We start from the raw sequence: 14719 nt of genomic DNA on the forward strand, positions 1-14719 counted from the left end.
CTAGTAATACTCTTTAAATGTATATCCCATCATGTTTAAATAGAGATTGATCATTGGGACTGCCATTAGGATGCCACTATAATACAATATAAGTGTATTAACCTGAAGACACCATTAGCTGACCATTGCATTATTATCTTTATCTGGGACAAATTATGCACAGTGATGTAAATAAAACAACACAATGATATTGGACTATACCAAGGTATGCTGATGGATTACCAGTGTGTATTCCTTCATTACAATTACACTGGCCAAAATTGGGAAATGTATACAACAGAGGTACTGTTATACCAATGGTCGATATGAATTTATATTGCTATGTTCCCTTTAGTGCAGTTTCAATTTTATTGTGATTCTCATACCACATTAAAGATCATATTCCTCCAGACTGGTTTGTCTCCAAGAATGTTAAGAAACCTTTTTATAGGGTAGGCTGATGTTCTATTTTTGGATGAGTAAACTGTCATGACTTTTTGACTAGAGTTTGAGGCTTGTGTGTTGTTAAATGTATTTTGCCTTATTTTATTTTACCTTGTCAGACGTCCCTTCACTGGCAAGGTCTTTATTTCTGGAATGCGTGCAGGAAAGGGTTTCTGTCACCAAAGGTTTTGTGTTTCCCTGTTTCCTTGTTTGAAATGACAGTGCAAGGAGAACTGAGTGGCTTATTCAACCTGGACTTCCTATTCAAGGTTAATCGAGAGCTCGTCCTTTGACTAAATAAACTTGACAGACATTACTTCCAAGTAACTCTTAAATAGTATATAGTAATTAGAAAAGAAACACAAATTATTTGGCAAAAATGTTGTTTATGTCACTATAATACTACATGTATACATTGTTTATATACAGTCCTTAAACGAATGTCTCACTGATAATATATCTATAGGTGTATCAGATGTAAAATCTAATAAATATTTGAAAAGGCACTAAATCATCAGCCGTGCTGTGCTGAAAAGGAAAATCAATGCTTCTTTTAGCAGTAAGTTATAATGGACGTACAGTACAAGTGGATCATTATACATTTATATGGTCATTTTGCATCTTACATGACGTTTCTCATGGTAATAGTTCACATTTACCTGTACTTGTATGTCACACAGGCAGAATTTGAATGCCCAGCATGTTGGTTTATTAAATAAGACTTTTTTCAATGCACATTCTAGTGATTTGTTTTCTTTTTCTGTCTTGCGTTTTTTTTTTTTTTTTAATACAATGTATTGTATTTTCCAATTATGTTTATAGAGTGGCCCTGTGGGAACAGTATGTATCTTGAATCAAAGTTCCAACTGTGAACAGAAAAACGCATTTGATCTTTTCCTGCAAATTAGATGATTCGTGTAGGCCTTTAACTTTTGTACCATTTTCTTATCCTTTATTGGAAAGGTCACTTCTTTAATCATACAAATGTAATGTTAAGGGAAGAAAAATAATATGCTGCCATTTTAAAGGGATGACAAATGGACCTAATCTCATTATTTTGTCATTTTCAAAGAAATGAAGGAAAGAGTCCAATAGATAATATAAAAAAGGAGAGTTTTAAAGTTTATGTTGTGAATAATGGGTTAGTGGCTTTCCAGTGCAATCAGCCACATTCTACCATCATATTTATTAGCAGTCACCAAGAGAGGTAATTTAGCAGTCCTAGTCAAGTTTGTAGTAGGCATAATGGAAACACAAAAATATATGCTATTAATGCCAAGTGTTATCCAAACTTTCAATACGTATGCCACCAAAGAGCTCAGAGATTATCATTGGAATTGGTTATATTCATTTCTCACGTAGATCCTTTGATGTAATCTGGTTGCAGGTTCCTAAGGCTAGATTGGATTTGCAAAAAAAAAAAAAAAAAAAACAGAGCTGTTTTACTGCCACTAGAATTCTATGCCCATATCTATCTGACATTATGGGACAACTACATTCTTCAAAATCCATTTTCAGCCCATGTCTTTAGTCTCTCATTTCCTAAAACAGCCCAAAACTATGTGGAATAGACCAGGATGCTATCAGTGTTGGGTCAAGTGTCTGTCTAAAGTCATCATTATTACATATTTCTTTTCTGGAGCTTGTTTTACAATTTGTATTTACTGTTTATTTTATTTCATTTATTTCATTTATTTATTTATTTATTTTTGCAATTACTCAACGATGAAAGTTTATAAATCCGTTTTTGGGGTTATTGTTCAAGAACTAAAATGCTCCATATAATAATATCTGTAAAGTACAATATCTTATTAACATATAGTTCATCCCCAGCCAACACTGTAAATACAACAAGTTGTAGTTACGAATGTCATAATCACAACTGAACAAGCACAAAATGTCAGTTGGAAGAACAGGACTATACAGCATGCAATATACACAGATGGGCAAGCATCTCCTTACTTCCTGATACCCTAAATGTTGTAAGACATAGAAAGAACTATTCAGTTTTCTCTAGCTATAAGTAAAAATGTAAGTTTGATATATGCACATACTGTAGAGACAGATTCTAATGCATACTGGTGTCTGCACTATATCCCAGATCCCTTGACATGCAGCTTGTATTTACTCAAACTGTATCTAATCAGAGCCAATGAAGATAGAATAAAATGTCTCTCAACAGATAGCCAGCATGAGTATGAATCATAAGCACTAGTTAGTAAAAGTCTGAATCATAAGCCTTAGTTTGAAAAAAAAATACATGCTGGAAATGAATGGAAACAAATGGAGATGAGTTTTGCATGGCAGAGGGAGATGAAGAGATGAGTGGGCAGAGGAGAGGAAGAGAGAAAGCGAGACAGAGAGATACTTGCTGTAATAGAAGCTGCAGCCAACACATGCAATGTATTAGATTTTTGAAGCAATTGATTATAGTGCTGTCCTGTTCCCAGTTTGACTCAGAAAGAGGTCACATGCATTGATTTAAGATAATGCCTGACCGAAGTGCGTTACAGGAAAATTGGTGTAAATGGAAGGATTACTTAAATGCACAGAAGGATGCAAATATATCTCAGTACCATGAATGCAAAAGTCCTCATTCAGGAGGACTGACGTACCAGACCCTCTATGCTAAACCACAGGCCTACTGGATTATGCTGGCACAGTCATTACAGTATAGTAAAGCCTTAAAAAACTTCCAATGAACAGACTCCCAGAAAAAACCTAACAGACTAAAGGTGAAGGAATTCCATTTCATACTCGGATTTACAGCCAACAAAGAAACATTCAGCGGCAGAATCATCACAGACTTACGTGAGAAGGAAAATAAGAGACGGTAAGCTTACATTTGTGTCTGTGACTCAGTGAAAAACACTTCTCTCCAAAGGGCAATGCTCGCTCTGCAGGAATGGTGAATTAACTCAGAAGATTATGTGGTCACTTTTCACAACAAGATCAGACATGAGGCTTAGAAGTGTGTGCCAGGGGTTGAGGGTTATACTTTCTTTTTCTGATTTTGTGCAGATTTAAAAAAAAAAAAAGAAAGGTGTATTAAATATCTCTTCTCTGACATTGTAGAGCAAAGACTACACATGTATTAAGGGGAACTACTAGTACCCTTTCCATAATCTATTATTGAATCGTCTCAGAGAGTAGCACTGTATATTAGTAATGACAGGTTGCATAGCACAGTGAAAGTCAGCAGGCTTGGAAACAGCATGTCTTCAATGCAATGGCACAGGCTTGTGGGAGAAGTGAGGAAGCACTGCTACTTTAAATATTATGCTCAATCGGAAGAACAGGACTACTATTATGCACCACAGACCACACCTAGGAACTCTGTAAGGTATTTTCAAAGAAAAAACAATATTTCATTTTTTAAAACCCAACAGATTTCCTTGCATACATCTCATTTAAATTCAGATCTTTCGGCTCTGGTGTCATACCTGCTTCCTCAATAACATCTCAAAGCAGCTCAGTCATATGCTTCATACAAGTGTGTTAGCTGGCATGTTGTATAGACACTGCTCCAAACAATTAAGAGGTATTCAAAGATGTCTGTATTAAGCAGGTGTGTACAGCTTTGCATTCATTTCCAGTATGCATAAGCAATACCAGGCCTGCATGAGTGTACAGTATAGACTGAACTGTTGGGTATTTGCTTACACGGGATCTGAGGATGTATTTCACTGAAAGAGCCAATGGGAATGATATTCTTTACTGTGTATATTGTGTTTTGTCTCTGTCATTGCATGATGGTGCCTATGGCCTCTTCTCTAAGTTCAGCTGGTACACACCTACAGGATTAGTTCTGTGGGGTGTTTCTTACTGATGTAATAGGGGCAGAGTATGGCAGGAGGACAGGTCAAGATCTATTTTGAGGCCACATGAAATTTTCAAAGATCATCAGGATGTGATGATTGAAAAATATAATGACATACAATGCTAGGGTCTTCTTGTAATTGTCTTCTTGTCAGACACAAGCTGTTTTTTTTTTGTTTTTTTTATATATCATGTCAACAGACAAAGGCTAGATCCCTATCCCTGTGTGCTTTGTGCTCACCTCTCCCTTCCTTGGGTCTCCATTTTGCTGAGCCAGCCCTGGTTGTGCGACCTGTTTCTCCTTCCCTCCCGGCTTTGAAGTCAAGCGCTGTGAAGGCAACAGATCCATGAGTATAATATATTTCTTCCACAGGACTGGCCATGTACTCAGAACATCCACAGTAAGCATTATTGTTACAGCAATAATTGTAGCTGATTCAATACTACTTTAAGAGGATTTGGCATTTAAACAAAAAGAATGAGGTTCTACAAGCTAATGACAAAAGATTACCAAGACAGTGCTTGTCAAGGCAGGTGAAATGTATTTGTTCTTACAATATACAGGTAGTGGACAAAAAAATGGAAGCACCACTGTAGTCACTTTATAGGGCGTTGGGCCACCACATGCGGCCAGTAGAGCCTGTATGCGCCGTGGCATAGAGTCTACCAGCCTCTGGAATTGTGCAGGAGGGGTGTGGCACCATTCTTCCACGAGAAAGTCAATCAACTCACACCTGGTTAATGAAGGAGGAAAACGCTGTTTCAGACATTGTTCCAGAATATCCCATAAATGCTTGATTGGGTTCAGATCTGGTGAGTGAGAAGGCCATGACATATGGATAGCATCAGTGTCATGCTCATCAAACCACTGGGTGACCACACGTGCTCTGTGGATGGAGGCATTGTCATCCTGGATGACACACCACCACCCCCCACCCCCCAGAAAAAAAAAGCTGCAACATGGGGGTGGATAATCACTCAGTAGCATTAAGTAGCGATTAGCATTGATATTGCCTTCTAAGGGAATGAGTGCACCAAAACCATGCCAGGAAAATACACCCTACAACCCTTTACTGTTGGAACCAAGCACTCAGGGCTGTAGAGTTCTTTAGGTTGGCGCCACACGTGCACTCATCCATTTGTCGAGAACATGGTTCAGGATGATTCATATTTCACATTTCTCCACTGCTCGGTAGTCCATTGCCTGTGCTCTTGGCAAACATGCATTGCCAGATATGACTTGGTATCCCTCATTTCGCGTGAGGTTCCACATGTCCATATAGTGGATGGATACAAACTGTTGAAGCCTTGTCAAACATTCAAAATTACTGCGCTGCCTCACAAAATGTAAAGTAATTATCGGTTGTCATCTTGCTTACATTCACCGCTGTACAGCTGTAACTATGAAACTGAGTGACCAATTACTTGCAAAAAATCCCAAAGTAGTAAGCAGACATGACAATTTGGATGAAGAACAATTAAATGAACTGGAAGATAGCAAAACAGAAACCACCACCCCCACCCCCACCCCCCAAAAAAAAAAAAAACACTGTCTTTATGTTCACTCACCCTGACTTTGTCATTTAAAATAATGTATTTTTAGCAGTTTGTAACACTAAAGAAAAACACAAAAAGACACTTGTGCACATCATCCACCCCTCTCTGACACAGATCTTGAACAAATTACTGAAATCCGACACATTTTGTCGTGTCTAAACTCCGCCTCCTGGTGTATTTTTTCAATGGCAATGTGCACACTATCAAAGAAATGATTTACTTTCTTTTACATGTTTTAATTAAATTAATTTACTCGTCTTAACTTAGTGTGTATATACATGGGACTACTTTATTTAACGCTAATAATTATTTGCCTTAAACATGATTTATGCTTTTTTTTTTCTTCAAATCCACTGATTTACCTGGATTATAAATGCAATAAGGCCCTTCAGGGTGTCCATATACGTTGAATATGCAGACTTCTCGGGGGTCACAAGGCCTGGCGGCGTTCATGAATTTGACATAAACTGACACCCAGCCGGGCCTTATTTCATATATATATATATATATATATATATATATATATATATATATATATTATATATAATATATATATATTATATATATATGATATTATCTGAATGATTGTCTGAATAGGAGGGTCAGGAGTGAACAACTGACCATCCTAGAAACATCCTCATATAATATAAAAAAAGATCCAGGGGGTAATTAAAAAGGTATCGGTATTAGTCTACTGACTCCATGGACCTCTGTACCTGTAGTAGCTTTTATTGATGAGTAGGTTGTAAGATTAATCCTGTTAACAACCACATCTCTCTTTAAAATGAACGCAGCTAGAAAGAGCGTTATTGTTTTTCAAAGATCATGTTCTGTAATAAGTATAGTATTAAAAAAAAATAATGAGTTGTTTGCATGACTTCAAGGCATTTCATCTTTCTCCTGCTTCTATTCTGCAGATAAATTATTTCTTTAGCTACTCATTAAATGTGGAATTACAAGAGGCTTGGAGCTTGTATTACAGAATTTATCACAGGAAAAGATTTCTAGGGGAGCTCTTGCAGATATAATGGTGTGGAATCCCAACACATTGTCTATGAAGGTTTTGCTTTGTTTATTACTCATATCTTGTAATGTTTTGTGGCAGATGGTTTTTAATGGGATGACTTGCTGCACTTAAAGCACTGTGTTATAAATATTGCAAATCTTCATTGCACTTGCTTGGATGAATCATGTTGCTCTACGGTAAGAAGGATATGTTGGGGGACTGTTAAAGGAGTTTATAAATATTCACTATGTAAAAGTTTACCTCGGTAATTGTGCAGATTTTCCATGGTAATAAAAATCTCTATGGGCTTTGCAGGTCTTACATATGTTAGGCTTTATTAGAGTTCATTATGCTTTTAATACTGTATGTTAACTCGTATAAGGGAATTTTGCAGTCATAGCTCAGTACAAATTAAGAAGAGATGCCAATAAATGATTATAAAATATAAACACTAATTGTTTTATTGGTTATAAAACAAGGTGATAGTTAAAATAAATATAAATCTTTCAAGAAAACATCTCAATTAAATGACAGCATGTGTTGTAGTTGAAAATCAGAATCATGTAAAAGCACCTGACAGTGGCCTTGAAGATGGTTGTGAACGAACCGACATACATTCAGAGCTTTTGTTGAAATCATTAATTTATATCTATTCTTAAACGGAAGCTTACTGGTGGCGCTATAGGTTTGAACTGAATTAAGAGGGCAATGAGGGCAACACAAGTACCATTTTGGTTGATGTAGCCTAGTGAGGAGAGCAACACAAAAATGTACCCCAAGAAGCTACATTCAAAGAACAGCCTTTAGTGGTGGTGTTATAACCTAGGAGATGTATTTTCCAACCAATATATATGTCCATTTATATTCTACCACATTAAACTTAACTGTCATGCTTCCAAACATTTCCTGTCTACGTCATAACTTTTGTAGACCTTACATAGACTCATCATTTTCAAATGCAAAATATTACTTGGAATCATTTGTTCCAATGGGTTATTTTTGTCTCTGGGCTTCATCTTTCTTCTGGAAAAAAAAAAAAAAAAAAAAAAAAACTTTTCCCATTAGCAATTATTAAATTATTTAAAATGTTTGGGTCTGCTCCAGCTTACCCTGAGGGACCATACAATTTAGAAAGCAGCCATGTTTGAGAGAAGGAAATTTATGAAGGAACAATGCCGAGATCTGCTGAGAATAGCCCTGACAAGCTTCACTGAAATTCACTAAAAATAACTGAATCCAATCAGACTTCTCTGTTATAATAATTGCTGAACCACAGGAACATTCTCAAGGAGGGACTCAAAACATGTCTCAGAAGTAAAAGGCAATCCAATTGGTTTCAAAGACTTTTATCTTGCATCAGCAGTGCTTCTAGCTAAACAGTTCTGAAATCAAGTCTGCTATTTGGGTCTCTTGGCATAGCAGGTGTCATTTTAAACTTTGCTTTTGCAAAACCCTTTCTTGACGCCAGAGCTGCATTATCTCTGCACATACAGGGCAATGTTTTATGCATTCATGATCTGTAATTCATAAGTCCCCGTCCCCCCCCCCCCTCGCTTGACTTTACATGACTTTTCATCTTCATAAAGTCAATGACTCCTGACAAACACACGTCCCTTGTAGCACTTGCCACTTTAGCTCTCTCTCTTAGCACAAGAGGCAGGGAATTGGAATTTAAAGGGCAATTTGGCAGTATTGAAAATGGCATAACACTGCAATTTATCATCCAGCCCAGATTAAGAGACTCGGATTTTTCTGCATACTTCGTTAGGTAAGGAAGGGAGTAGACTCAGGCTGGCAAACTGTTAATGAACTGCAAACAATATAACTGGCATTGATAGACAGAACGGTCCCAAACCAGGCTTTGCAGTGAAAAACCTCTAATGTTGTCAAGTCAGAAGGTTTTGTACACTCAGTGTGTAATACGTGTTTTGTGTCTCTGAATCGGATGACAAATTGTTAACCTGGCCAAATATGAAATGCGTTTTTTTTTACTAACTGAGTGCATTATCCTGGGTTTGTTGACAAACTAAACATCCTTTGCTTTGTAAGCTGTAGTGCCACTCAGTGTTGTTAAGATGAGGTCTTATTTGTATTTCTTAAGAAAGCTTATCCTTCCTGCTTCCCTGGGGGATTTTTATGAAGCTGAAATACAAACACACACACACACACACACACACACACACACACACACACACACACACACACACACACACACACACACATACCTGTGCCCTACTCTTTGCACAGCACTAGCTTAAAAAATACTGGAAGCTTTGTTTGATAATTCAATTTTACATGATATAGATACATGTAGACTAGGGTGTTTGTTTCTAATAAGAAGCAACAAGGGGAGACCTGGAATGGACATCTGAAGTATGCATAGTGCTAAGGGAAGAGGGCAGAAACCCCCTATGGGATCCACCTGCCAGTCATAGCAGTGACACAGAGAGGTGGGGAAGAGGGTGTGTGGGCTTTCCCTCTCTCTGAGTGCCTGGGAGGCAGGCTTTGGGGGGATTTCTGGGCCTATAAAGTAATACTTTGTTGTTCCCTCAGCTCTGCCCCTCTAAGAATGGCCGGGAGAAAAACTGTGAAAGAAATCTAAGAGAGAAGAAAACCAAAAAAGTAGTGGTAGCGTGGAAACCTTGGGCAGACCCCATATGTATAGCGACAGCAGGCTGAGGGAGCAGCGAGTGTTGGATGGAGACCGGGCCATGCAGGCTGCGACGGCCGGGGTAATGCTGCTGAGTGCAGCACCTTTTATTTGTAGTTTTCATTACTGTGTTTTATTTTCCCTTTTTCTTTCGCCTTTTCGTTTTCATTATTCTTTGAGCACCTGCGAGTGTGCCCGCAACCCACTGCGTACCTTAACGTGGTACTCCGGAGGACCTGAATACCATCGTTGGTAGCCAGGCCATGGACAACAGCACCCTCTGCAGGCTAAAATAAATTATTGAAAAGCAACATAAATATAACTGAGCATCTGTGCTGTGTTTTTTCAAACGCACTTTTGTCTCCTGTGTCAGTGACTACCCACATCCTACCATAGTGTTATATTGTATTTTATCAGTAGCTAAAAGGTTAGAGTACAATTATTAAATATTCACAAGAGTGTTCTTTTTTCATATAAGATTAGCAGCCGGCAGCACTGGCTGCTGTGTAATTATTTTGCTTTATCTGTTAATAAAACTCAGCATCATTGATGTTTCTTCGTGGAGATTGAAACATGTTGTATTTCAAACTGAGAAATGTATTTTCATTTTATCTACATTCCAAACAAAACTGATTCAGGTAAGCCAGTGAATGGTCTTGTGCTGTTTACTTTTAAAACCCATTTCTTGAGGGATGAACTGGTTTCCTCTATTGATTCTGGGCTTTAGTTCTATTAAGGATTCAAGACAGGTGCCATGTCTTCAAGACCGGTTCAATTTCAGTTCAAACTGACATTCAAAGCTGCTGCCAGCTGATGTATGACTCCTTTTCTCTTCCAACCTAAGTTATTCCTAATCCTGTCTCTGACTTAAAGGAACTGCACAGTCTGCCACCATATCTCAAATATCTATTCCATCACTGTCACCCAGATAAGGCTGCTCGTAACTCCATCCACAAAGGATGATGCTTTGGATGGAGGCAGGCATGCACTGGGGGTCAGGAGATGTCAGCTTTGCTATGCAGGCTGGAGATCACCTGGACATTGTTGGCCACCAGGAGTCATTCCATCTCCAGTGGCCTCAGTGATGTCCTTAGGAAACAAGTATACTGTGTTGCCATTAATCTGTGTAAATGAAAAATGTACTGCAGCTAGACCACTGCTGCCAGAACAAAACTGAAGACTGAACTCTGGAGAGCTGAAATGTGTCATCTTTATTTATTTATTTTTACGAACTCTCTCCTAACCATTGAGAGTAAGTATGCATAACAAAAAAAAGCTTATTAGAATTTGCTAGGCCATAAAATACTACAGAGAAATTGACATATGAATATGACAATTGGAATATTTTAGGGGAGAATAAAGTATTATACCAGTTTATGTTTATTTTTTTTTAGTCACACCAAATATTTATTAGATTTATTTATAAGAAAAGCTTCTGTGAAAATGTGCTGAATAATTGCAATCTGTGTCTATAAGGTGTTCTGATGTCCAGTTATGCTGTAATTGCAGTCAGTTATCACCTACATATCTATCAATATCTCAAATATATTCCACAGCGACTTTCCTGACACAACATTGATTCATTGTTTACCTGTTACAGATAAATTATTAGATTTGCAAAATGAAGGAAAAAGAATTTGGAGGATGAAATCGACAAGCTAAAAGATTAAGTATACTCTCTTGCTTAAAGGTGTTTTGATGGTAACTCCAAAGAGCCTTTTTATGATGTTTGTAATGGTACCGAGTTGTTCAGTATGCCATTCAGTTCCAGGTTCCAGTTATTGACAATATAATGAAGGCTAGATCAGCCAAACTCTTTGCCATTCCCAAATTTCTAATTTAAAAGTTTATGGTTCATTGCATGGTCCGAAAATGGATGGTAAAAAGTGCTGTTTCCCTGCTATAAGCTTAAATCACAGTGTAGAAAATAAGCATGGAGTGACACATTAAACAATGTCCTTCACGTGCTTAGAAATCATTCAAAAGAAAGCTTTGAAAACCTTGAAAAACGACAACAAAACAGAAACTATTTAATATCTGTTTAATATAAATGTATATATCATACATGCCTTATGTAAATTATGTTTATTTAATAAACATCTCGTCATTCATTTTAGTTGGTGACATTTCACAGAAAGAATTTAATGTATTTACTGCATTTTGATTATAATAATAATAATAATAATAATAATAATAATAATAATAATAATAATAATAATAATAATAATAATAATAATAATAATAATAAAAAAAAAAAATCTGGAATAAACCATTACCCAGATTCTACTAAGCAGTAAATCTATCTTTTACACAGGGCTATATCCCTTGGAAATAATTATAGGTGATAGATCTGCACCGGTGGTTAATGTGTTTCAAAGGTTTCCATTGAAACCTCATTATTTTTAGATATGAGTAAAGAGACTGTATATAAACCCAGTTATAAGCTCCAGCAGACACTTTGATTACATATAAGGGTATGTTTATGGGCTTGTTCACTACAATATTGCCACTCCCTAGTTCTCATTGAAATGAAAAACACCAACAGAAGGCTGGGTTTTATAAAGTCACTGCGATGTGACAAGTGAAGCAGAACGTGATATACAAAGTGATTCTAAACAAAAAACATAATACAACTACAAATGAAACTGTTTTCTTTAAACAGCTTACTACAAAGTTTCCTAAACACTACATTTAAAAAACAGGCTTAAAAATCTTAGCTTTGTGATTAGGGCCATGGCATTCAGTTGGTGTTTTGTACAGTATATTTTAAAGGTCTGATCTCTGTCAGCTCAAGTTGACAAGTAGAGAGGCACAGAGTTGATTATGGAGTTACATTTTACAATCATTTTGAAAGCTTTGTAGTAATGCTGCATGGAATTAAATTTAACATATAGAATATTTTGCTAACACTGTCAGCAATTGGATTATTTGCTATGTGATTAGATCAAATTAGTTTATTTTCTGATATACCCGTACTAAACCCCAACTTTGATGTCCATGCTTTGCGTTGCGTCCATTAAAGTTTATGAAAATTTGCCTGTATTTTATAAAAATATATAACTTGGTTTTAAAGTTTGTTATAACCCTATGTAAGTACTAATTACATCGCCTTAAAAAAAACAAAACAAAAAAACAAACATGGTTGTATATATATATATATATATATATATATATATTATATATTTGTCAATTTTTGTTATATGGAGAACTACAAAGTGGAATGCAATTGAATGTGTTAACTTTATTTAGCAGGTTTTATTCAACTTTCAGTGAAGAAAAATATATTAATTCTATATGGTGAAATAAATTATTAAAATCTAATGTGAAGCCTTTTGCCCTTAACCAGGTCATAATGTCAGCTACAAGGAGTCACATAAACAAGAGACTTGTCTAACACATCCTATGAGTGTGTAATGGCAGTGAAGGGTAGGGTATAGGTTGATCAAATCAACCCCTGAGTCCATTAATGGTTAGGTTGTGAGATTGAATATAATCACATACTGGCATTCCTACTGGAAAAACTTAGGAAATGTGAACAGGAATCCACTAAGGATGTAACCAAGCTATCCAGAACCGATTACATCACACCCACAACTATTATTTGAAGAACAAAAAATACAAATGCTATTAACTTAGGATAGAAAGGACCTGGAGAGTAGGAGATGGAAGGCTTAATATACCATTATCATTTAACTAAGCCACTCCACGTTCATAAAAAAAGGATGAATACGTTCATACAGGAAGATATTTTTACACATTTGGAATAATCGGCTGACCATGTATTTTAAAAAAAAGCACCACCCTTAAAAACATACATGCAATTAAACTGAACCTGGGCAGATACAACCAGAAAGATGGAGAGAAGCCGATCTCTGAGGCAGATGTGGGATGACTCCTACATTCCTTGCATAATTCCTACATTCCTCAGCCTAAGCAATTAGGGCTGCTGGTTCAGCACCACGGACAGCTCAACAGATCAAGTCTATTCATTATGTCTACCACCATACATCACATGGTTTAGATTTAAAGGCATGCAAATAAATAGATAATTACAGGACGGTACACACATTCAGGTATAGTTTTGTAGAGCTTACTGTAGGTAAATTATTACATTTATTTCTACAAAACTAGAATCAAAGTAAGATAAAAAAAAAAAAAAAAACATTGAGCTCTGAATTTATGTATTTATTGTGTCTGTTTTTAAAATGTAGCTGTACATTGCTTCAATAATATGGACCATTACAACCACAAATCTGAGGATTAGAATAAATTTGAAGTGTATTTAATTAGCTCCATTTAATGCAAGCACCCCACTTTCAGCTCCAGAGAGACTTTGAAAGGATCTGGCAAAAACAGCTGAGAACATTGTTTTATGTAAAAAAAAATGTAAAATAAATTAACTTTTTTTGGCATCAATTAAAAAATATGTAGCAGTAGAAATATGTAGCAGTAAACATGTTATAAATAAATAAATAAATTAGAGAAGCATCATGTGTAATTCAATCAATGTATCAAATTATACATTAGTAATTACAATGTATTACCCCCAAATAGTGAGAAACAGTACAGAGCTGTATTTCAAAATTACAGAATGAACATAAAAATATATATTTGAAAAGGATATTAGTTGTTAGATTTTGAGGCAGAAACAATTCCTCATTAAATGGCAAAATAGAATTCAGCCGACTGGTCTCCCTACCATGCAATGATTGCAGCTCAAAAGGGCAAAATCACTGTACAGAGAACGGCAGCAGTTCACATTTTGGTAAACCTTTAATTAGAAGCATTAGTTTCCCAGTCTCCTTGGAGAGATCAGTTACTATGCAAACAGCAGATAGCTCTATAAAGAACCCCAGGTGTTTGGAGGGGTTATGTAATCCTCTGGGAAGCTTGCTTTAGGGTGTCAGGTTTCAGATTCATCATAAGTTATATGAGTGATACCTTAGTTTATTCTTTATTTCATGACAATTAATTAAAAAAACATGCAAGTTAAAATGCATCAATAGCATTTTGACTATGGCTCTTTCAATTATTCAATGGCGTGCTATTTTTTATACATGGTCAGCTTTAACAAAGGAGATCATAGTTTGTTAAACACTTTTTAAACTCTAGGTAGTGTTGGGGATACTTTGGAATAAAATTATAAGAAACCAAGTCAGTTAAGAAAACTTTTTGGCTAGTGCTTTCTGTAGTCTAGTTCTAATACAGGTTAACATTAGCAACACCTATTATCAATGCATGTGTCCTGTAATTGATCTTTATGT

At 36.2% G+C, this 14719-nt stretch overlaps 1 protein-coding gene across 6 annotated transcripts in view; it reads right to left on the minus strand.

Annotated features, from left to right (window-relative positions):
• The window catches only part of LOC121323828 (testican-1-like), a 186761-nt gene that overhangs the window by 85391 nt on the left and 86651 nt on the right, over nt 1-14719 (minus strand). For 3 of the 6 annotated variants that reach the window (XM_041265087.1, XM_041265088.1, XM_041265086.1), the window contains one exon: nt 4484-4570. The exons of the other annotated variants lie outside the window; for them this stretch is intronic. In XM_041265087.1, coding sequence (XP_041121021.1) covers nt 4484-4570 — 87 coding nt within the window. The remainder of the gene's footprint in view (nt 1-4483; nt 4571-14719) is intronic. 6 annotated transcript variants of the gene reach the window in all.

This window comes from Polyodon spathula, chromosome 12, assembly GCF_017654505.1.
Source record: "Polyodon spathula isolate WHYD16114869_AA chromosome 12, ASM1765450v1, whole genome shotgun sequence".
Lineage (NCBI taxonomy): Eukaryota > Metazoa > Chordata > Actinopteri > Acipenseriformes > Polyodontidae > Polyodon > Polyodon spathula.